Below are 25,208 nucleotides of genomic sequence, written 5' to 3'. Positions count from 1 at the left end.
CATCTTTAGCATTAGTACCAAAAAGCTTGTTCTTTTCCAAAGGTGCATCAAGAAGTTTTGCCTTAACATGATCTGGTAGAGGTTGTTCTTTTAACCATGCATGTCTACGAATGACCGCCCCTGTCACATAGCTGCCCTACATGAAGCTTCCAATGCATCATATCCACACTGCAGAAAGCGATTGCTGACTTGCTGAGAATTATGTACAGCTTCCTGCAAAGACTTCCTGTCTAAAGGTTCAGGAGAGGCCAATGTTTTCTGTAAATCATCTAACAGGTAATCCTGATATTGAAACATATGAAAGAGGCAATTCAGAGCTCTCATAGATGGAGGTGTAGACCTTTTTCCCCCATCTCTCTAATGACCTAGCTTCCCTGTTGGAAGGCAAGGGATTTTTGGAGGTGGATGCTGAAACCCCTTTAGGTCCCTGAGAAATAGTTTCTAAATCAACAGCATGGGCCCTAAAGAAATGAGAATGTGTTTCTGGGACCCTATAATATCTGTCTGGCTTGGCTGGGGCAGGAGGAAGAGTATCCGGGGTAACACTGGAGTCAGAGTATAGGTCATCCAAAACATCAAGCACAGGAGGTATAGCCAGGGGCCTGTGTTGGGGCTTTTAGGAAGGTTCAAGGCGCTTTCTGGAATCAGAATATTCCTGGCCTTGCCACTTAAAATGTTCCCTCATGGTATGCAGAACTTCCCCAAAAGAAATATCCTCAGGAGGGGAGGCCGAGGGATGGAATCCTCTGCATCCGAGTCCTCATAGGTCTGGAAGGGCTCTTCCTGGCCATCGGAGTGAACAGAGTCCTCAGAATCTTCATCTGAAGGGATAGGGTCAGAGGGTTCAACCCGGGGCCTCTTATCAGGAGGAGGCTGGGATCCTCTCTCAGGATGGGCCTGTGAACCTCTAATCATGGAAATTAAGTCTGCGGCCATAGTCATGATTTGTGTTTCAGGAGTAGGCTGAGGTAAGGCCTTAACAGTAAGGTGCTTGGTCTTGCTGGCTGCCTTAGCACATGTGAAGGCCTTAATAGACATGGCCATAGGAGGCCTAGCAGTTCCACGTGCAGGAGTGACCTTATCTACAGCAATGGTCTCAGGCATTTCCTCTGTTTCAGTATCCGGAGGAAAATCTATAACTGGCGTCGGTGTGGCCTCTGGTATCGGAGGTGTCGGTAAAGTGTCTTCGGTTCGGAGCGGTGAAATAACCGTCTCAGGGGGAAACGGAACACTCGCGGTAGGTTTTGTTGTGGAGTCGGTGGAAGACGCGGGCTGAGGATGTCGGTCCCGGTCTTTTCGTTTCTTAGGAGTCTGCGATGTCGGAAGTTCCGACGGCATTGTATAAGCAAATTTATCGCCGAAAAAGTCTTCAGCAAACTCCGCCCGGCACCTAAGAGTTCGCTTATTGAAGCGAGCACAGGCGACACAGGCCGAGATGTCGTGGTCTGGGCCAAGGCAAGGAAGACAGTAAGAGTGGAAATCCTTATGAGGTATTTGTTTACCACAAGACAGACAATTGTTAACTTTTTCAGTAATTTCTGACATCGGCTGAGGCAAGAAAGCTCCCCAACGGGGTACTTCGCTTTTTTGATGACTTCGGATTCGAAGAATACAGGAGCTGACCGACTGGCACTTGCGAACTGCTTCTGCTTCGGACACCGCACGGCAAGAAAGACTGAAGAAAATGGCGTCGGCTGATGCTTATGTACTCCAGCCGCTCTGACGTCGGAGAGAAATGTGACATCAGCCGACGTCGGACCCAGACTTTGGAATCCGGCCGACCGAGGGCTGCCTGATGCAGGACAACCCATATGTTATGACTGCAGTTGCATTCTTGAAGGACATCTCCCTGTTTCTGAGCACCAAAATGCAACATTATCACTGCCGCAATTCTGGTGCACTTTAAGTCCCACTGTGTACATCCTACTCAACTGAGAAGGTAAAGAGAACCATTTTTAAACTATACATTACTGTCCAATAAAAGCACTATTAACATGTGAACAATGATCCAATAACCAATGTAAGTTTTAGACTTCATCAGGAAACAGACTTGCTATGTCTGTCACACAACAGAATATAACTTTTTACAACAACCGTGGATCTCTACACAGAAGCAGAGTATATGCACACATACTGAAATTACAATGGTCCTACTCTGTCTTCTCACAGTTGAGAATTAGAGGACTCGAGTGCCAGTCTCATATGGGAGAAATGGAATTTAAGAGACATGATTTACAGATGAGGGTCCTACACAAGTAAATCTTGCCATACCTATCCAAAGACCCTGACTTCTTGTCAGGCAGTAGAGGCAACATCATCGCTGGGACCCTGGGAATGTATAAATCCTCTTGCCATATCTACCCAAAGCTCTGAACATTTTATCAGGCAGAAGAGGCAACAATCTCTAAGGCCCCTGGGATTCAGTTGTATTATACTTAAAAACATTTATTCTAATCAACTGGAAGTTTAAACTAGGCATCATACCTTATATGCAAGGGCAGCTCAAATTTTACCCAGGCTTCAAAAACTGCATCCTTGATGACCAGGAACACCAAATGCTGTTTCTTTGGGACAACATACTGAGAATTTATGGACAAAAGCCAAATAATGAACTACAAGGAATTCCCAAATAAGCCATTCAAGCAGAGGCAAGAGTTGGGGGCTCACTATCCTTCCCTCTCTCGGACAAAGGTATCAAATCAATCGGGCTTTCAAGGGAAGACCAAAAAGAAGGGAACCCAGAACATTTCAACTGCTTCAAAATTACAGCTTGCATGCAGGCAATGAACAGTAAGACAGGGACCAGATGGATGTTGGAGGACCAGGACCTGTGGGTAACCACACACACACAAGAAGCAGTGGAAAAACGGAGACCTGAGCTAGACTCAGTGTTGGTAACACCAAAAGTGAGATTCTACATCCATAACTCAAGTTATCAACAAGCAAAAATTTGGCGTCATAATGAATGGGGCCATGGGATTTGGAGCAAGCTCAGCTGACAGATAAAAACAGCAGCCTCAGGCCTTAAGTTCTACCAATTCCCAACCTAACTGCAGAATGGACAGCACAATCATCCAAGGAAGTCACAACTCCGGTTTGAGTTAAGGATGCGTCTTTACTGGCCTTCAAGAATCGCAGTGTGGGCTCAAGACCTGCCTTACTAAGGGGGGAGGGGCTGGCATAATGGTTTAGGTATTCACCTTACAGACACAAGGTGCAGGGTTCGATTCACACATGGAGTAATTGGCTAGGCTTAAAATGGCCCACAGGGGCAGTTAGCCTAGTACTAATCTATGAACCTATGAACTAGAGGCAAGACCCATTCCTCTGAAGACTAGAAGTTAATGCAGAACACTCAGGGATCACTTCTGTGTCGCTGCTGGACAGTGGCACAGGAAAACAACTTTCTTGGGTGGCGTAAGCTATGGAACCTTGCTGGCTAGGCTTATGTAGGCCCTAGGACCAATAGCCTAGCACCTACCTATGAACCTATTATCTTTTAAGAGGGCTGGACCTTTTCCCTGAGATGAAATTCTGACACCCACCCCCCCCCCCCACACACAAACACAAAGAGGAGGGCTCTCCCATCAGTCCGAAAGAAATTTGTTTCCAACAATTGAAAGGAAAAGTCAAGATCCAGGCAACTTTAATTGCCACACAGAGCTTTAATAAAATGTGTATACAAACATAGGAACTTCTTTAACAGACTACAGTAAGGATGGAGACCTGAGCTGTGCAGGAGTGTAAAAACAAAAGACACAGGAGTGCACTTTCTCTGAAGCAGTGTGTGATACTGTGGCATGCTCTGGTTAAAGGATACATCCATCACCAAATGCAAGTTTATCTAACCTCCCCCCACCACCAAATTATGATTGGAGTAAAGGGCAAACTCAACCAACAAGACTCTAAAGAGGACAATCAATATTAGATCAGATGGTTTTATTTTTCAAATAAAATAAGAGGGCTAAACTGGGTTCACATGATGGTGGAAAGCTTCGGGTAGCACTGAGCACAAATGGAACTTGCTACAGCACTATGAAGATAAGAGGAAACTGCACACACTTCACAGTGTACTTGCTCTCTCCCTCATTTGCAAGCACTAAGCACCACCTGATTCCACAGACCACCAGTCACAAACTATTTCACACTACTTCCTATACTCTGGAAAAAATATTCGTTTTTACCTCAAATTCCAGAATAGAATCCATAATGTTAACCAGAATAGCCATCCCTGTATAAAACCTCACACATTTGAATAACAGAAAAGCACAAAGAGCTTCAACATGCCAAAAGGATGCGAGTGCATGCAAATAAAAACTGGGCAAGGAGAGATGCTTATACTCGCACCAAAAGAAGCAGAGTGTGTAAATATAGCGGCAAAACTATAAATTAAAAACAAAATAAAATAAGGAGCTATGCTTGCCCTAGCAAATTATTGGGGAGGAGGGTAGGGGGGAACATGGACGATGACATTTCTAAATGTGCCATTCCTATATCAACTACTGATATGCAATTAAAAAAAAGTTAAGGAAACTGTTTAAATGAACAGTATGTAAGGGGAAGAAAAGTTGGGACCTTAGTGTTAGCTACACACACAGTTTCCATCAAATGCTATAAAAAAAACAAAATATGTGCATGAGTATTTGTCGCATGTCTGCATTACATAATAAATGGGGACTCAAAAGACTCAGTTCACAGCATATGACTAAAACTACTGCAGTTCTGTCTCCATATGCCTGCCACAACAATTTCAAATAAATGTGGACAGAACTTATCACAGAAAAACACACACCACACCAGAAATTATAGAAAAACGTTTACTGGTGCATCCAGTACCTTGGCTTTCGTCTTCAAGGAATATTTTTGCAAACAGCATCAATTTTATACACCACATAACTGAAAAAATCTATTGCACATTCCCAATTAATCAAGCAATCAAAAGTACAGTTTTGTACCTACCATAAATGTAGATGTTTGAGTGTTCACACTGCTGCAGTCATCACTGTTGGGTTATCCTGCTGTCAGGCGGTCCCACAGTTGGCCCGAGTTTCAAAGTCTTGGTCCGCCGTCAGTTGCTGTCGCTTCTTCCCTGACGTCAGTGCGCCAGGGGTATATAAGATGCATCCGACGCCATTTTCTTAAGTTTTTCTTGCCACAGGTGTCAGGTGCCCCCAAATAGGTAGGCAATATAAATTGCTATATAAAAATAAAACAATACCTTCAGTCACAAGCAAATACACCATAGAGGTTGTATAGGACAGAAAGGAATAGATAAGTCCAGCTAGTTCAGAGGGGATGGAGGGAGGGTAACCTGGACTGCAGCAGTGTGAACACTCGAACATCTACATTTATGGTAGGTACAAAACTGTACTATGTGCATCGTGTTACACTGCTGCAGTCATCACTGTTGGGTTGAATCCCAAAGCTAAGGATGGGTGGTGGAACTAAACAGGGTTTGGAGAGGCTAGTGATGGTGCTTGGTGAAGGTGTGCACTGAACTCCAAGTGGCAGCCTCCAAAATATCCTTGGTTGGTACTCCTCTGAGGAAGGCTGTTGATGTTGCTGTAGCCCTGGTGGAATGGGGCCTGATGTTACCAGGCACAGATTTCCCGTGGTGTGTGTAGCAGAAATGGATACAATGTCCTATCCATTTTGAAATGGTCTGTTTTAAGATAGCTTTTCCTTGAGATCCTGCAGCATAGAATGCAAAGAGCTGGTCAGATTTTCTGAAAGCCTTAGTTTTAGCTAAGTAGTAACGTAATTGCCTGTGAATGTCCAAAGAGTGTAGGAGCCTTTCCCCTTTGTTCTGGGGGTTTGAATAAAAGGTGGGCAAATGAATGGTTTGGTTTAGGGCCACACTGGATACCACCTTTGGCATAAAGGAAGGGTTAGTTCATAAAGAGACTCTGTCTTTATGAAAAATGATGAAAGGCTCCACTGCCATTAGGGCCTGTAGTTCTGAGACTCTTCGTGCTGAAGTTATTGCTAGCAGCAGGGCAGTTTTCCATGATAGGAACTGTGGATCAGCAGTGAAAGCTGGTTCAAAGGGCGGAAGTGTTAGCTTTTCCAGAGCAAAGTTGTGGTCCCAAGTTGGTGTTGGTGCTCTCCGGGGCGGTCTTATGTTCTTAGCCCCTCTGAGGAACTATCTTAGTAATGGATGTAAAAATATAGGAGGATCTGTGTTGCACTGAGCTGAAATAGCTGAGGCGTGGATCTTAATAGACGAGAAGGAAAGTCCTTTGTGCAACATCTCAGTTAAATATTGAAGAATCTGAGGAATATTTGGGACAAGGGGATTTTGGCCTTTAGCCTGGTTCCAGGCGCAGAATCTTTTCCATTTGTCTGAATAGACTTTCCTGGTGCTGGGCCTCCTGGCCTCTAGAATGACGTCCATCACAGTTTTAGAGAGAAGTGTTGACTGGTTATTTAGGCAATTTGCCATGCAGCCAGATTTAAAGTCTTGAGCTGGCTCTGTAGAATCTGATTGTTTTGCTGAGTGAGCAGGTGAGGAATTGTAGGCAAAATCCATGGTGGGCCTTGAGCCATGTTCCTTAGTATTGGATACCAGTTTTGGCGTGGCCAGTCTGGAGCAATGAGTATCATTTGTGGCCTCTCTAATCTGGCTTTCAGCAGCACCTTTGCCAGAAGAGGAAGTGGAGGAAAGGCATACACTGTCAATGTTTTCCAACTGAATGAGAGGGCATCCACTTTCCAAGCTAGTGTGTGGTATGTCCTTGTGCAAAATTTCTGTAGTTGGTAGTTTTGGGGGGAAGCAAAGAGATCTATGTCTGGGCTCCCCAATTTTTGAGTTATCATTGCGAATACTTGTGGATCTAGCTTCCACTCGTGAGGATCTGTGATGTTTCTGCTTAGATCATCTGCCAGTGTGTTTTTCTTTCCTGGCAGGAATTGTGCTTGTAGTTGAACTTGGTAGGTCAGTGCTGTGTTCGACAAGGTCATTGCTTGTCTGCATAGGGGGTATGAGTGTGCGCCCCCTTGCTTGTTTATGTACCACATCACTGTGGTGCTGTCCGTCTTTATTAGGAGTTGCCCTGGATGTAGGAGGTCCTTGAAAGCTGTTAGGGCATTTTGTACAGCTAGCATCTCTTTGATTGATATGTAGATGCCTTTGGTTTGCAGGCCATTTGCCCTGAATAGACTGTCCTGCCATGTGTGCTCCCCAGGCATAATCCGATGCATCTGTTGTCATAGTTTGCCTGGCTGTGGGAAAGGTGAAAGGCTGACCCTTGTTGAGGTGACATGCCTGAGCCCACCATAGAAACTCCTGTTGAAGGCAGGGAATGAGTGGAATTATTGTTTCCAAGCTGTGGCTGCGTTGAGACCATACGCTTTTCAGATACCATTGTAATTTCCTCATATGCAGTTTTGCAAACGGTATTAGTAGTATGCAAGATGCCATGAATCCCAAGGCCTGCAGAATTTTTCTTGCAGGGAGTTGGGTCTTTGTTGCCATCATTTTGAAGTATTGAGTCAGTTGTCTTTGCTTGTCTGGCATGAGGTAAGCCATCTGGGCCATTGTATTTAAGCTGGCACCCAGGAATATTATGTCTTGTAAGGGCACTAGTTTTGATTTATTTTCATTTACTGTGTACCCTAGACAACTGAGAAGGTTTTTGACAAACGCCAGATGCTTTAATAGAATGTCCTTGCTTTCTGTTTGAATAAGGCAGTCGTCCAGGTATGGATATATTTGAATCCCTCTTTGTGTGCAGTATGCAATTACTGGTGCCAGGCATTTTGTGAAGACCCTGGGTGCAGTAGATAAGCCAAAGGGCAGTGCAGAGAATTGGTAATGGGTTGAACCTGCAATGAATTGGAGGTATCTTCTGCAATTTTGTCTGATAGGGACATGCAGGTATGCCTCCTTGGGGTCCAACGTTACTAGCCAATCTTTCTTGCCCAGCATGGGAAGAAATTGCTGTAGTGTTAGCATCTTGAATTTGGGTACTTCCAGGTATGTGTTTAGAATTGAAAGGTCCAGAATGGGTCTCCAGGCTTTGTCCTTTCAGGGAACTAGAAACGGTCTTGAGTAAAATCCTTGTCCTTGGTCCTGTGTAGGAACCTGCTGAAGGGCTCTCATGTCCATGAGAGCTGAAATTTGCTTTTGAGCCTCTGCCCATTGATTTGGTGGCAGGTTTGGCATTCCTTTTATCCTTGGTAAAGTGTGAAAGTGGAATCTGTATCCTTGAGATACAATATTTAGGACCAATTTGTCTTTTGTGATGATGTGCCAATTGTCTGCAAAAAGAGCTAGTTTTCCTCCCAAGGGAGCTGCCAAGAGGGTTTTGCTTGGTAGTCTGAGGGGTAAGTCATTGTGTTTGTCTTCTGGTAGTTTGAGACCGGTCTTCTCCTCCATTTTGGGATGTGGCACTCCATTGTCGAGGCTGGCCTCTGCCTCTTGGGCGTCTGTATCTGCCCCTCTGTGGTCTGGCAGAAGCTGGAAAGGACCAGTTTTTTGGTTGGCCAATTTCTGTTGAAATGAGAGGGTTGAACCTGTAAGAAATCCTTGACAGTCTGCATAGATTTTGCCTTATCCTCCATTTTCTTTAAAACTTCTGCTTTTACACCAAATGAAACATCCTGCTATAAGGGTGCATCCAATAATTTTGCTTTAACATGATCAGGTAATGTTTGCTCTTTTAACCAAGCATGCCTACGTATGACAGACCCTGTCACTGCTGCTCTACAAGAAGCTTCCAATGAATCAAATCCACATTGCAAAGTATGTTTTCCCACTTGTTCAGCTGAATGCAACATATCTTGCATTTCCTTGTAATCTGTCTGAGCTGTATGTGCGAGCATTTTTTGTTTTAATTGAGACATCAGATATTGTTGATATTTCCGCATGTGAAACTGACAATTTAAGGCCCTCATAGCTAGAGTAACTGAGGTATATACTTTCTTTCCCCATCTGTCTAGTGCTCTAGAATCCCTTTCAGAGGGCACAGGATTTTTAGCAGTAGAGGCTTTAACCCCTTTGGGACCCTGGGAAATGGTTTCTGGGTCAGCAACAAGGCTTTTATACAGGAATTTGTGAGAGTCAGGGACTCTGTAGTATCTGTCTGGTTTGGCTGGTGCAGGAGGTAGTGAGTCTGGGTTAAAGCTAGATTATGAATAAACATCATCCACAATGTTTAACACAGGTGGAATTGCCAGTGGTCTGTGATGGAGTAGTAAAAGGAACTCTCGGAGCCTTTTCTTAGAATCAGAGTAATTCTGGCCTTCCCAGTGGAAATGTTCCCTCATAGTATGTAAGGGTTCCCAAAAAGAGAAGTCTTCTGGGGGAGATGCAGAAGGGATAGACTCTTCAGCATCAGAATCTTCATAAGGGGGAAAGGAATATTCCTGTTCCTCAGAAGAGTCTGAGGAAACTGAAACCTGGTCAGAGGAAGCGTAGTCCTCCTCCTGCCTTGGCCTTTTATCGGGAGGGGGATGGGAACCCCTGATAAGTGTAATTAAGTCTTCAGCCATCTTAATCATCTGTTTCCTAGGCATGGGGCCCTGTACAGGAGACTGCTGTGCAATCATCTTTGTTTTTAAAGGAGTTTTCAGTTTTGCATAGGATTTAATAGTGAGTGCAATCGGTCTGAAGATACCTTCAGTAACTGAAGGCGTTTCAACTGCATCAGAATCTCCTTGAGGTATGGAGTCGGAAGGGCCTAAAGGTAAAGGTTGTGGAGGCCTACTAATCTCCGCTTGAGAATCAGATGTCGCCTGAGGTTCTAAATCAGCGGTCGTCAGGGGCTGCGTAGGAGCCTCACTGAAAACCGGAGAACCGGCGACTGGCCTAGCAGAGGCCTCGGAATCCAGTTTGGATTTCGGCTGCCTGTCCTTATCTTTGCGTTTTTTATACATTCTGGTCGTCGGTTGCTCCGACAGCATGGTATAATTAAATTTCCTACCAAAATAATGTTGGGCGAAATCAAACCGATGTTTAATAGTTCGTTTATTAAACCTAGCACAAAACCGACAACCTGTGACGTCGTGGTCTGGGCCTAGGCAAGGAATACAATAAGAATGAAAGTCCCTATGAGGTATTTGCTTTCCACAAGAAATGCAATTGTTAACTTTTTCTGACATCGGACTGAGGCAAGAAAAGGTTCCCCAATGGGGTATTTAGCTTTATGAAGACTTTGGTCTGAAATTCGATTTGAAAATCTCAGGAGTCGGCCGACCGGCACTTGCGAACTGCTTCTGCTTTGGGCACCGCGCGGCAAGAAAGACTGAAGAAAATGGCGTCGGATGCATCTTATATACCCCTGGCGCACTGACATCAGGGAAGAAGTGACAGCAACCGACGCCAGACCATGACTTTGGAACTCGTGCCGACTGCGGGACCGCCTGACAGCAGGATAACCCAACAGTGATGACTGCAGCAGTGTAACACGATGAACATCAATTAAAGTGTATGCATGGGATTCCCTGACTCCATTTTAGGTCTCTTGCTCTATACTAAATATATATGTACGTGAAAACATTCTAAAAAATAAAATATATTATATAATAAATACACTTCCAACCTACTACATAAATACATATTCACAAACATATATTATACAGACAGAAATAAATAGATAGGAAATGCATCAACAGCTCTTGAAAGTGTATACATAATATAACAAACTTTTAAATCTAGCTAACATTTAGATTAATATCTAAATTTAATCCGTAGGATATAAAGAACCATGCTTGATTAATTGGGAATGTGCAATAGATTTTTCAGTTATGTGGTGTATAAAACTGATGCTGTTTGAGTGCAAAAATATTCCTTGAAGGCGAAAGCTGAGGTACCGGATGCACCAGTAAACCTTTTTCTATCACTTCTGGTGTGGTGTGTGTTTTTCTGCCACAACAGTCCCAGGTTACCCTCTGAAAAGAGGTACCTGTGCTTCTTGAGTTTACCCGGTTAACAAAAAATAAAAGATGCTCCAGTTGATGCACGGACATAGCTGTGGTGGTGCAGCGGTTAGTGTTGTTCCCTCACAGCAAGAGGTTCTCCCGTTCGATTCTCGGCTGGAGCGCCTTGTGTGTGGAGTCTGCATGCCCTCCCCGCGGTCGAGTGATGTTTAAAGACATGCAGGTAGGTGCGTGCGTGAATGGGTGTGCCTTCCTTGAAGGTTAGGCGCCGGGCTGGCAACTCGGCACAGTAAAAAAAATCCACTGCTAATCATTAGCAGACTGGAGTTCCGCTGTGGCGACCCCTAACCAGGAAAAGCTGAAAGACATTAGTTTTAGTTTATGCACTGGACATGCATAACTGTATGGAGGCATTTCAAGTGGCCTACCTAATGCAGCAAACATACATATATGACATGCAAATTATACACTGCCCAAGGCTGAATACCAACAAAAACACATCAAGTAGAGCAGAGAGGAAAATATAAGCTGCAGATATAAACTTCATTCCCTGATGCAAGCAATGGACAACTCTGAGTTTATCACTTCAGTAAATAAAAATCTGCCACCAGATACAGCTGAGAATGCAGGCAGTACTGTACTAACAGAAAATTGTTAAAATGGCATGCAATACTTACATGCACCATTTCAAAATATGAAAGTGCAGCTTAAAAGGTACATATCAAAGAACCAAGTTCAACTTCATCATTTTACACTTGCATTGGGTGGCTAAGCAAGCTACACATTCTTACTGTTCTTATGGGTTATACCAAAGATGAAACTTTTGTCAAACCTAATGCCTCACAAATAAAATATATAACTTACTACACTGCTTAATGAAAAAAAAAAACCTTTTCCTGGCAACAATGACAGCTCAGTTCCTTAACTTGCCATATTTACTTGACATTTTTTCAGACAGCACAAATAAAAGATTATTTGGCTAAACAGAAATACAAAACAGTGGAACTTAACATTTATTTTATACTTACAGGCAGGGGTTTCACATGCAGAACCAGGAAGTGAAGACAGACTGACAGAACCATGGCAGCCAACAACCAGGGGTTCAGCCATGGTGGCATTCTCAGCAGTGATTGATTCTCAGATATGCTGTCAAGGTTAGAAGAAACAGCATTAAAACTGTTATAGTGAACAGAAAAAAAAAACATGCTATGCAGTTATTGTTGCTGATGCAATTAACAGAAGCAATGCCTCTTCACATTTGTAAGAACAAAACCACTCCTTAAAACGTCGTTAACTTTAAGACGGGGACCTTACCAAGTACAAAATGTCATATAAACATGAACAAAATGTAAACTCTCAGAGCTAGTAGAAAACACCTTACCACGTAAACTAAATAAATAGCATTGCCTGCCTTTAAGTGATAGTGGCATTTGCAACAGCAGCTGCATGGGCTCCATTTTGTAACTTATCAAGCACAATTAATTTAACAGTGGATTACGTCATCTGCTTTAGTTTACATGACAAATATGCATACATGGAAAGGTTGAAAGCCCACAAAAGCCACAGTTCATCAAATTTCAACCAGTAAGACCTTGGCAGGAAAATTTACCTGACTTAAAAAAGTAAGAGTAGAATTGGAAGATTTTGGTAGACCCTTGAATCATCCTTGCCATCTCAATCCTCTTGAAGCACCTTAGCTGCAGAAGGGCCAAACAAAACTTCCTTGTTGTGGGCAGTATTTAACATTTCAGTTTTAACATCTTCAAAGATATTTTGAGAACATAAAGCAAATCTTTTCATGACTGACCCAGAAGTATCAGCGGTATCATAAGAACACTAATGCATGTTTAATTACGTGAGAAGCAGAAAGTACAGTTGTGTACACTTACCATAAATGTAGATGTTCGAGTGTATTCACTGTTGCAGTCATTACATTTGGGTAATCCTGCTGGCAGGTTGCCCTCAGTCGGCCTGAATTCCAAAGTCTTGGGTCCTGTGTCGGCCGTTGTCACCCCTTCTCTGACGTCAGGTCGGCAGGGGTACAAAAGCAGCAGCCGACACCATTTTCTTTAGTTTTTCTTGCCCCAGATATCAGGTGCCCCCTAAAGGGCTAGCCAAAATTTTTATCTATAAATAAAATTGCATGCACCAATATAAACTTTACTGTCATCTACAAGCAAATACACCACATAGGTTCCATCAGAAGAAAAGGGGGATGGCGGGTGGGTAACCCGGACTGCAACAGTGAATACACTCGAACATCTACATTTATGGTAAGTGTACACAACTGTACTATGTTCTTCGTGTTTCACTGTTGCAGTCATTACATTTGGGTAGATTCCCAAAGCTATGGTTGGGAGGCTGGAGCTAAACAGCATTAGGAGCAGCTATGAGACCCTGCAGAACTGCAGTGGAAAAGCTTGCCCTGGATTTAGAGCAGAGTGGCAGATGACAGTGCTTTGTAAAGGTGTGCACTTAACTCCAAGTAGCTGCCTCTAAAATGTCCTTGGCTGGTACTCCCCTGAAAAAGGCTTCTGAAGTGGCTGCAGCTCTGGTGGAATGTGGCCTAATGCCCTTAGGCACTGGCTTTCCATGGTATAAGTTGCAGAAACAAATGCAGTAGCCTATCCACTTTGAAATAGTCTGCTTTGAGACAGCCTTTCCTTGTGATCCTTCAGCATATGTCACTAGTAATTGCTCTGTCTTTCTCAAAACTTTGGTTCTGTCCAAGTAGAATCTAAGTTGTCTGCGCACGTCCAAAGAATGCAGAATTCTTTCCCCTTGTTTTGTGGATTTGGATAAAAAGTTGGCAGATGAATGGTTTGGTTGAGAGCCACATTGGACACCACCTTAGGTTCATAGGTTGGTACTAGGCTATCAGCCCTAGGGCCTATACAAGCCTAGCCATAACAATTCCCTGGCTATTTCTTCCCTCACTATTTACTTCCCTGGACCCCTGTCTAGCAGGGCGACTGACGTGATCCCCAGGATGAATTTCCTTTCTCCCATCCAATCGTCAAGGTTCCTTTTGAAGAGGACCAAAGAGGCACTCTGCTTGACATGTATGGGCAATCTATTCCAGAGTCTAGGGAGTCTCTGGGTCAGGAACCTATCCCTCCAGCATGTTTTGTTTATTGTGATAAGGTTTAGCTCCCTGGAGCGTGTGGCTCTGAGGGATTGGGATTTCTTTAAGTGTAGCATGTCCAACAGCTCTGGATTTGACATGGCCTTGTATGTTAAGCAAAGATCGCCTCTGAGTAGACTATATGCGACAGAGTATAGCTGGAGTTTTTTAAGGCGGTCAGCGTAGGGCATCTGCTTTAGGCCTGTGATTCTTTTAGTGAGGTATTTATGTGTTTTTTCCAGTTGTTGCAGATGCCTTGAGAGGTACATACCAAACGGGGCATTGTATTCTATAATGGGTCTAATGAGGGATGAGTACAGTGGGACAATGACCTCCTTTTTTCTGGATGAAAAGCCCTTAGTGATGAGGTGTGCCACATAGAAGGATTTCCTGACTGTTGTGGCGATGTGGTTATCGAAGGTGAGACCGCTGTCCACCTGTGTCCCCAAGTCTCTTATCACACTTTCGGTGTTTAGTGTACTGCCACCTATATGGTAATTCACGGATACATGTTTTTTCCCAAAGGGGATAACTATACATTTCTTGGCATTGAGCTTGAGCCCATGGCTCTGGCACCAAGCATCTGTTTCTGTAAGGCCCTTTTGTAGAGTATCCACATCATTTGGGGATTCAATAATGGTTCCCAGTTTGCAGTCATCTGCGAACTTTGTTATCCAGAGTCCCTTAGTGTTGGCCTGTACTTCAGAGAAGTAGATGCCAAACAAGAGCGGTCCCAGGACTGAACCCTGAGGTACTCCACTTGTCTGGAGCTGGATTTGGAGTCGGCTACTTTTACAGTGTGGGTTCTATCAGTAAGCCAGTTAGCAACCCATTGGGTGACGTAGGGATTAATGCCCAGCTTAGTAAGTTTATCTAAGATTCCAGAGTGGGGGATGGTGTCAAAGGCCTTGGCAAGGTCTAGATAGGCTGTGTGGACCACCTTACCCTTGTCCATGGCTCTGGAGACTGATTTGAAGAAGTCAATCAAGTTCAGGAGACAAGATCGGCCCTTCACGATCCCAAACAGGGTGGGGTCCAGTGTTTGAAGGTTGCCAATATCTTTGTTTATAAGTTCCATGATAATACGCTCCATGGCCTTGCAGATAAGGCTTGTCAGACTGATGGGACGGTAGTTTCCGGGATCCAAGTTGGATCCCCCCTTGTGGAGTGGGATAACTGTAGCTGTGCGCCACTCAGTGGGCATGAAACCTGAGGTGAGGCTATGATTAAACATGACACTTAGGTGAGGTGCCAGTTCATATTGTAGTTCATGTAGTACACAGCCCGGGATGTCATCTGGTCCCATGGATGCTGTATTCTTAGCTTTGGAGAGTGCATTTTTACCTGTGTGGCCGTTACCAAAATTTGGCAATCTTCCGGTATTGAGATGGGCCATTTAGGGGGTGAGAGGGGGGGTGAAGTTGGCACTGAATCGATCTGCCAGGATATTGGCAATATCCTTGGGATCAGTATATTTAATGCCATTCTGTTTTAGATCAGAGCAGATCTGAGCATTGCCATTTAGATTCTTGACATAGTTATAGAATGCCTTGTGGTTGTCTTTGGAATCTTTGGCAATTTTATTTTCGTAACTAGCTTTGGAGGATTTTATGAGGGATCTCAGTTTCTTACTGAGGCTGGTAAGGAAGTTTTTTGCATCCTGGGATTTTCCTCTTTTCTGCAACAGTTTCTTCCTTTTGTTGTAAAGTTTGTTTATGGCAGGGGACCACCAGATTGGCTTCTTTTTTTTGGAGAGCATCTTGGTTCTATTTGGGATAGCACGATTTATGCATGAGTGGATGTGCTCATACAGTGCCTTAGTGTAGGATTCAGCAGTTGAACTTTCAGCTCCCGTCTGCATGGGTGTCATGAAGTTTGTCACTTCTGACTCGAGTAGCATGAAGTTGGCTTTGTAGAAGTTTTTTATGGAGGTTTCCTTACTGGGGGGTGGGGGTGGTGAATGTTAAGGGTGATTAGCTTATGGTCAGACGTGACTAATGAGGGGGTGACCATAGGTGTGGAGCATCGATTTCCCATGTTGGTAATGACCAGGTCTAAGATATTGGAGCCCCTGGTGGGACTATGGATTAGTTGATCCAGGGCATTGGAATTTATGAATTCCAAGAACCGTTGGGCAAGGGTGTTGGTACATGAGTAGCTTTCCCAGTTAATGGCAGGGTAGTTAAAAATCACCCAGTATTAAGGTGTTTGGTTCTATCTTAATATTTTCCAGAATGTTTAGAAAGGTGTAGTGAGAATCTTGGGGTATGGTGGGGGATCTGTAGCAAGCTACAATTTGGATTGCAGTCTTACCTAGTGTTAGTTGCACCTGGAGAATTTCAGATGCATTGTGTTGGGCAACTAGCCTGGTGGTGTGAATATCCTTGGTGAATATTGACACTCCTCCACCTTTAGTGTTTTGGTCCTGCTTTAGGCATAAATGTTGGGTTTGTCCTCAGACAGACTCTGTCTGGATAAAAAATGCTAAAAGGTTCCACAGCCATGAGTGCCTGTAGCTCTGAAACTCGTCTTGCAGAAGTTATTGCTAGGAGCAGGGCTGTTTTCCAAGATACGAACTTTATATCAGCAGTAGCAGCTGGCTCAAAAGGAGGCAGGGTGAGTTTTTCCAAGACATAGTTGAAATCCCATGCAGGCATTGGTGATCTCCTTGGAGGCCTTAAATTTTTGGCTCCTCTGAGGTATTGTTTTAATAATGGATGAGAAAAGATTGGTGGCTCTGCAATGTAATGAGCCGAAATGGCAGAGGCATGAATTTTAATAGATGAGAAAGAAAGGCCTTTAACCAGCATCTCAGTTAAATATTGTAAAATCTGGGGAATATCTGGCACCGCTGCATCTGTTCCTTGTGCCTGGTTCCAAGCACAGAATCTCTTCCATTTTCCAGCATAAGATTTTATAGTACTAGGCCGCCTGGTTTCCAAAATGACATCCATCACAACTTTGCTGAGAGGTGTGTTTTGTATGACTACATTATCCGCCATGCTGCCAGGCTTAAAGTCCTGAGTTGGCTGTGCCAGATCCGATTGTTTTGATGGGACAGTAGATGAGGTACTTGAGGTAAGGTCCAAGCTGGGCATTGAGACAAGCTCTTTAAGATTGGGTACCAGTGCTGGCAGGGCCAGTCTGGGGCAATCAGTATCATCTTTGGCTTCTCCTGTCTGACCTTTAGGAGTACCTTGGGGAGGAGAGGCAGAGGGGGAAAGGCATATACTGATAGGTTTTTCCAGCTGAAGGATAGGGTGCCCACTTTCCATGCTTGTCTGTGAAAAATCCTTGAGCAGAATCTTTTTAGTTGGTAGTTGTGAGGGGAGGCAAATAGATCTATGTCTGGGCATCCCCATTTCCTTGTTATCATGCTGAAGACTTGTGGATCCAGCTGCCACTCATGTAGATCCATGAGGTTTCTGCTTAGTTCGTCTGACAGAGTATTTTTCCTTCCTGGCAGGAATTGTGCCTGCAGATGTACTTGGTAAGTCAAAGATGTGTCCCACAAAGTCATGGCTAGTCTGCAAAGGGGGTAAGAATGTGTGCCCCCCTGCTTGTTTATATACCACAGCACCGTGGTGTTGTCTGTTTTCATCAGTAGTTGTCCTGGATGAAGTAGGTCCTTGAGGGCTGCCAGGACATTTTGAACAGCTAGCATCTCTTTTTGATTGATATGCAGATGCATTTGGTTTGAGGTCCATGTGCCCTGAATCCATCTTCCTGCCATGTGGGCCCCCCAGGTATAATCTGATGCATCCATTGTTAGTGTCTGCCTGGCTGGGGGTAATGTGAATGGCTGTCCCTTGTTTTGGTGACAAGCCGTTGCCCACCATCGGAACTCCTGTTGCAGGCAGGGAATGAGAGTAATTATAGTTTCCAGGCTGTGGCAATGTTGAGTCCAAACACTTTTTAGGTACCATTGAAGTTTCCTCATATGCAGTCTGGCATATGGAATTAGTAGGATACAGGATGCCATGAAGCCCAAAGCCTGCAGAATTTTTCTTGCAGATAACTGGGCCTTTGTTGCTAACATTTTGAAGTAGGTAGTCAGTTGCCTTTGTTTGTTTGGCGTGAGATAAGCCATCTGGGCAGTTGTATTTAAGCTTGCACCCAGGAATATTATCTCTTGAGAGGGTACTAGTTTTGATTTCTGCTCATTGACTGTGTACCCTAGGCATGTTAAAAGTCTTTTCACAAACGCCAGATGCTGTAGTAGGATGTCCTTGTTCTCTGCTTGAATGAGGCAGTCGTCCAAGTAAGGATATATCTGTACTCCTCTTTGTCTGCAGAAAGCAATTACTGGTGCCAGGCACTTTGTGAAGACCCTGGGCACAGTAGATAAGCCAAAGGGCAGTGCAGAGAAATGGTAATGCTTTGAACCAGCCTTGAAGCTGAGGTATCTTCTGCATGATTGTCTGATTGGGACATGCAGGTATGCCTCTTTTAGGTCTAAAATGATGATCCAAGCCTTTCTGCCCAGCATGGGTAGAAGCTGCTGCAAGGTCAACATCTTGAATTTTGGAATATCCAGGAAAGTGTTTAGAAAAGATAGGTCCGGTATTGGTCTCCATGCTTTGTCCTTTCTGGGTACCAAGAACAGTCTTGAGTAAAATCCTTGTCCCTGCTCTTGCTGTGGCACTTGTTGAATAGCCCCCATGTCCATGAGGGATGAGACTTGGTTTTGAGCCTCTGTCCATTGATTTTTTGGCAGGTCTGGCCAACCTTTTGTCCTTGGCAGGGTATGGAAGTGAAACTTGTAGCCTTGTGACACTATGTCTAGAACCTATTTGCCCTTGGTTATAATGTGCCAATTTTGTGAAAAAAGTGCTATTTTACCCCCTAAGGGTGCTGCCAGTAAATAAGTGCTTGGTGCAGGCAGGGGGGAAGTCATTGGGATTGTTTCCTGTAAGGTCGTGATTTGTCTTCTCCACTTTTGGAGGTAGAAGCACCCCATTGTTTAGACCTGTACGAACCTTGTGGCTGGGATCTGCCTCTAGGGTGTCTGGATCTGCCCCTTTGAGGTCTGACACTGGAAAGGACCAATTCTTTGTAAGCCAGTGTCCGCTAAACCTAGGTGGCTGTACTTAAAACATCTTTGACCGTTTGCATAGATTTAGCTTTGTCCTCCATTTTCTTTAACACCTCTTCTGCCTTAACACCAAACAAAGTATCATGCTGTAAAGGTGCATCTAATAATTTAGCTTTGACATGATCAGGCAGATTTTGTTCCTTTAACCAAGCATGCCTCCTAATTACAGAACCCGTTACTGCTGCCCTGCAAGAGGCCTCCAGAGAATCAAAACCACATCGCAAAGTATGTTTTCCAACTTGTTCAGCTACATGCAATAAATCCTGCATTTCTTTGTTATCTGCACATTTAGAATTTACCAACATTTTCTGTTTAAGCAGTGTCATGACATATTGCTGATATTTCAGCACATGAAACTGGCAGTTTAAGGCCCTTATAGCCAAGGTAGCAGATGTGTAAATCTTTTATGCCCTTCTATCTAGTGCCCTAGAATCTCTGTCAGAGGGGGTAGGGTTTTTTGCAGTGGAAGCCTTAACCCCTTTGGGACCCTGAGAAATAGTTTCTGGGTCTGCAGCAGGGTTTTTGAAAAGGAATTTATGAGAGTCAGGAACCCTGTAGTATCTGTCAGGCTTAACAGGTGTTGGAGGTAAGGAGTCAGGGGTCAGACTAGACTGTGAAAACACATCATCTACAATGTCTAACACAGGTGGAACAGCTAGAGGCCTGTGTTGAGGAAGTAGAAGAAAGTCCCTGAGCCTCTTCTTAGATTCTGAAAAATCTTGGCTCTCCCAGTGGAAATGCTCCCTCATGGTATGCAAGGTTTCCCCAAAGGAATAGCTCTCAGGAGGAGAAGCTGAAGGGATAGACTCTTCAGCATCAGAATCCTCATAGGGGGGAAGAGAATATTCCTGATCAGAGGAGGAATCTGAGGAAATGGAAACCTGATCTGAAGATTCATAAGAGGCCTAGGCAAGAGGCAGACTATCAGGAGGGGGATGGGAACACCTGATCAAGGTAATTAAGTCTTCGGCCATTTTGAGCATCTGTTTTTTGGGCATGGAGGCCTGTCCATGTGGCTGGTGAACTTGTTTCTTTGTCTCTAAAGATGCTTTAGTCTTTGCCTTTGAAACTGTAGTCGGTTTAATGTATAATTGTTTAGGTCTGAAAACACACTCAGAAGCCAATGCCTGCTCAGCGGCTGGCTCCAGACCCATCTGAGGGAATAGTCTCCGAGGCTCCAATACCTTGAGTTTCCAGCGGACTGACTGACTCCACGTGGGAGTTGGTAGCGGCCTGCGACTCTAAAATAGTGGGTGTCAGGGGCTGCGAAAGCACCTCACTGAAAACCAGCGACTGGCTTAGGAGAAGTTTCGTTGTCGGTTTTGGACCTGGGTAGCCTGTCTTTTTCCTTTTCTTTGCACTTCTTGTGAACTCTGATAGTCTGATGGCTATCCGACAGCATTGTATAATTAAATCTGCGCCCAAAATAGCTTACTGCAAAATCGTACCGACACTTAATAGTGCGTTGGCTAAATCTAGCACAAAACTGACAACTAGAAACGTCGTGGTCAGGGCCTATGCAAGGAATACAGTAAGAGTGAAAGTCCTTATGAGGAATTTGCTTTCCACAAGAAATACAATTAACTTTTTCTGACATCGGTCTGGAGAAAGAAAAAAGTTTCCCCAATGAGGTACTTAGCTTTTAATGAAGACTTCGGATCTGAAACTCGAACACGAAAATCTCAGGAGTCGGCCGACCAGCACTTGCAAACAGCTTCTGCATCGGGCACCGCACGGCAAGAAAGACTAAAGAAAATGGTGTCGGCTGTTTCTTTTGTACCCCTGACGACCTGACGTCAGGGAAGGGGTGACAGCGGCCAACGCAGGACCCTAGACTCTGGAATTCAGGCCGACTGAGGGCAACCTGCCAGCAGGATTACCAAAATGTAATGACTGCAACAGTGAAACACGAAGAACATCAAGAGAAGTATTCAAGGAATTTTTCACTTCAGAAGAGGAAAGGTTAAGAGTTGACTTTTTTCATGTTCTCAAAAAAAAATGACACCCAAGCTTAGGAGTTTAAATGAGTGTTTAAGTGGCAGAAGAATACACTTTCTTCCCATATATGGCAAACGCTTTCCCATCCATATCAGAGGGTATGAGATTAGCATTAGCTATTTGTCCAGCAGAAGCAGGGAAATCATAGCATGGCCTGTTTTAGGGTTAGAAAACAAGTATTAGTAAGTCTAAGGAACCTTGTATAATCAGGCTTTCTAGATGCAGGAAGTTGGCTACCAGGCAAACCACAAATTGACAGATTAACATTTTCTAAGGCAGACAAAACATGAGGGACAGCTACAGACTGTGGGATATCCAAGTGTAACAAATCATGAATATCAAAGGCAGCTTGTGATATCCTACCTGTAATCTAGGGACTTGGATTTCAGGACAAAAAAATTACTTCAATAGGGATACAAGCAAATCTGACCCACATCCAACCACAGATGGCTTATCTACCTCATCTCTCCATAAGAATAAGGCAGCTGGTATAGTTCCTAGAAAAACTTGTATTCAGTTAATAGTTTTTCTAAAACCTGCACTATCTGCCTTATTCCTCTGGAGATGAGGGGTAGATAAGCCATCTACAGTCAAATGTAACAGATGATAATACATTTGGAATTTCATTCTGATCCTTATGAAAAAAAAACTTTCATTTTTGAAAAGGTTTCAGAAAAGCAAGGTATTCTGCAGGAAAATCTTAAGAATTACTGTCCTCAGAATCAGAATTTAAGACAAGAAAATCCTGGATTACATTCCCCACAAATCCCTGTGCTTCTGAAAGAAAATAAATACTCAGAGAAAGAGCTCTTTACTGATGAGACAGTAGGATACAAAAAAACAGAAATTAACTCCCTTGCAAATCCCAACAAATCTTCCCTGTCCATTGAAACAGAAATAGGATACGCATTTTTTTTTTTTTTTTTTTTTTTTACTTTTTGATTTATTTTCTTGGGAATCTTCCTGGAAAAGGACAAATCCAAAGCAGTCACACTGGCAGCAAAAGGTACAAGTTAAGAAAAAGTAGAAATATTCACATAACATGGTATTCAGTATGGCTAAGGTGAAGGGCAGTAACTACAGAAACTCCAGTAATATTTTCATTAAGCAGTAAAGCATAATAAACAAATTCAACTTCAGGAAAATGGCTTGTATGATCTCCATTGAAGTTTACATTAATAAAAAATAACATAATACCACTAGTGAAGGGAATTGCAAGCAAAAGACAAAATATGATCACAAAAATTGGGTGAAAAAGCCAAACGGTGCTCTCAAAAATCCAACAGGGTGAAAAAGCCAGAGTGCGTCAAAATATTAAGGAAACTGCCTAAATTCAAGCCTTTAATTAACACCACATTCAGGCAGAGGTATACTGGAAAATACATTAAAGGGCAAGGAAAAGAATGGCTTACCACTGTAGCAAATAGAGAAGAATCTGATCTAAAAGGTTGATTGCAGCAACAATGTATTAAATACGGAAAACATCTTACAGAAGAGGTGAGGGCACTTGACCATGGACTTCACAAAAAAAATTAAATTACAGCAAAAGCATATGGGATGGCACATTCTAAATGTTTTTATTCTTGAGGCTGAAAAACAGGATCAAGCACAAAACCCCTACAAGTACCTCTCTCTCTCTCAAGGAAGCATGTCATTTGCTCGACAGAGTTAATATCAGAGGCTGTATGGTCACTTTAATAATAATACATAAAATTCCTCTAAGGCGTCTGTGACAGGGCAGCAAAACGACCATGAAAAAGATAAAAAACTACTGAAAATGAACAGGAGAGAGGATTATCAGAAAATTAAAAGAACGAGTACAAAATGTTATTTACATCATACGTGAGGGTACACCTTTAAGAGTGTTTGCCTATTCCCCCCTCAGCCATATTATCAAGAATTTAGTATACAAAAGTAAGAGAAGATAGGTGGGAGGGCTTGCCTCCACCAAAAGTTTTATCACATTGCTTTTTTCTTTCTTTGCTCCTATATAGGTTTTTTTTGGTTAGTTTCATCATTTCTTGTGTCTGTCATGATCATTTATGGAATTCACTTTTTATTTTGCACTCAAGAGAAAGTACAGTTTTGTACCTACCATAAATGTAGATGTCCGAACTGGATAGCATCTGCAGTCAGAACAAGTGGGTTGTCCTGTCGTCAGGCAGCCCTGCAGTCGGCCGGATTCCAAAGTCCGGGTCCGGCTTCGGCTGATGTCGCACTCCACCCGACGTCATCTCTGGTCGTCTTCGGGTATAAAAGCATCAGCCGACGCCATTTTCCTCAGTGTTTCTTGCCCCAGATGCCAGTAGCCCTCTTGCAGGCTAAAATTTGGATAGATGCCAATGTTTCCAAATAGATAGAGGTAAACACAACAATAAGCATGTATGTACATATATACAAACAAATACACCATAAAAGACTCCCCCCCAACAGCTAGCTATTAGGAGGGTAAACACCCTAGGAGTACCACAGAGGGGAAGGAGGGAGGGTAATCCTGACTGCAGATGCTATCCAGTTCGGACATCTACATTTATGGTAGGTACAAAACTGTACTATGTCCTTCATGGATGCATCTGCAGTCATAACAAGTGGGTAGAATACCATAGCCAACTAGGGAGGAGGATAAAAGTAGATTATGGTGTGTTTAGGATCCCTTGCAGTACAGCAGTGGCAAACCCTGCTCGGGATCTGGAATATAGAGGCAAATTATAATGCTTGGCAAATGTATGCACGGAGGTCCAAGTAGCCGCCTCAATAATGTCTTTGGTTGCCACTCCTCGTAAGAAGGCTGTGGTAGTGGCTGTTGCCCTTGTAGAATGAGGTCTTATGTTCTGTGGAATTGGTTTTCCATGGAAGGAGTAACAGTATCGTATGCAATTTCCTATCCATTTGGAGATTGTCTGTTTGGAAATAGCTTTTCCTTCCCTTCCTGTTGCATAGGCTGTTGGTCAGTCTTTCTGCTATTTTTTGTTCTGTCCAAGTAGTAGCGTAGCTGTCTATGTACATCCAAGGTATGCAGTATTCTTTCCCCTCTGTTTTGTGGGTTGGGAAAGAAGGTAGGTAGGTGGATTGCCTGGTTTAAAGACACTCTGGATACCACCTTGGGCATAAATGTAGGATTAGTCCTCATGGACACTCTATCTTGGTGGAAGATTAGGAAGGGTTGCACTGCCATTAAGGCCTGTAGTTCTGAAACCCTCCTTGCTGAACTAATTGCCAGTAGGAAAGCAGTTTTCCATGACAGGTGTTGTAGGTCTGCAGTTGCTGCTGGCTCAAAGGGTGATAGTGTCAACTTTTCTAGCACAAAGTTTAAATCCCAAGCTGGTAATGGTGGTTTCCTTGGAGGTTTTACATTCTTAATTCCTCTGAGGAACTGCCTGAGCAAAGGGTGCGAAAAAACAGGTGGATCAAAGCTGTATTCTGCTGAAATAGCTGATGCATGTATCTTGATGGAGGAGTAGGACAGGCCTGAATGAAGAAGTTCGGCCAGATACTCCAGGATGTTAGGCATATCTATGTTTGACACATCTTTTCCTCTTTCCGTACTCCAAATGACAAACCTTTTCCATTTTCCAGCATAGTTCCTTCTTGTTGAAGGTCTGCGTGCTTCAAGAATAATGTCTTTAACTCTTTGGGAAAGTTCTGGATTAGCTGCTGCTATGTGATGTTCCATGCCGTCAGTTGCAGGGTTTTTAGGTTCGGATGTATGATGCTGTAGTTGTTCTGAGTTAACATCAAAGGCATCAGGGGTATTGGCCACATATTGTTCGAGACATGCTCTTCAGTAGTGGGTACCAGTGTTGTCTTGGCCAGTTTGGAGCTATCAGGATTATCCTTGGACGTTCTTCCTTGATTTTTAGTAGTACCTTGTGCATCAAGGGAAGAGGTGGGAATGCATATGCTGTTAGGCCTTTCCAGTTGAAGGAGAGTGAGTCCACTTTCCATGCTAGTGGGTGGAATGTCCTTGTGCAGAATTTTTTGAGCTGGTGATTGAGAGGTGATGCGAATAGGTCTATCTGTGGCATTCCCCATTTCTTTGAAATGGTCTTGAAGATGTCCGGGTGCAGCTTCCATTCGTGGGCATCCGAAGTGGTTCTGCTTAATATGTCTGCT

The 25,208-nt window shown here is 43.6% G+C and overlaps 1 protein-coding gene across 1 annotated transcript in view; it reads right to left on the bottom strand.

Moving 5' to 3' along the window:
* ATP2A3 (ATPase sarcoplasmic/endoplasmic reticulum Ca2+ transporting 3) overlaps nucleotides 1–25,208 on the bottom strand; it is a 1,260,930-nt gene that overhangs the window by 39,451 nt on the left and 1,196,271 nt on the right. Inside the window, exon 19 of the mRNA XM_044082905.1 lies at nucleotides 11,907–12,024. Within this exon, the coding sequence (XP_043938840.1) occupies nucleotides 11,907–12,024 (118 nt within the window). The remainder of the gene's footprint in view (nucleotides 1–11,906; nucleotides 12,025–25,208) is intronic.

The sequence above is a fragment of the Protopterus annectens genome, chromosome 9.part0 (genome assembly GCF_019279795.1).
Source record: "Protopterus annectens isolate FY-2018-M chromosome 9.part0, PAN1.0, whole genome shotgun sequence".
In the NCBI taxonomy this organism is placed as follows: domain Eukaryota; kingdom Metazoa; phylum Chordata; order Ceratodontiformes; family Protopteridae; genus Protopterus; species Protopterus annectens.
Note: the sequence above shows the minus strand (reverse complement) of the source record. Positions and strands in the feature narration are given on the sequence as shown.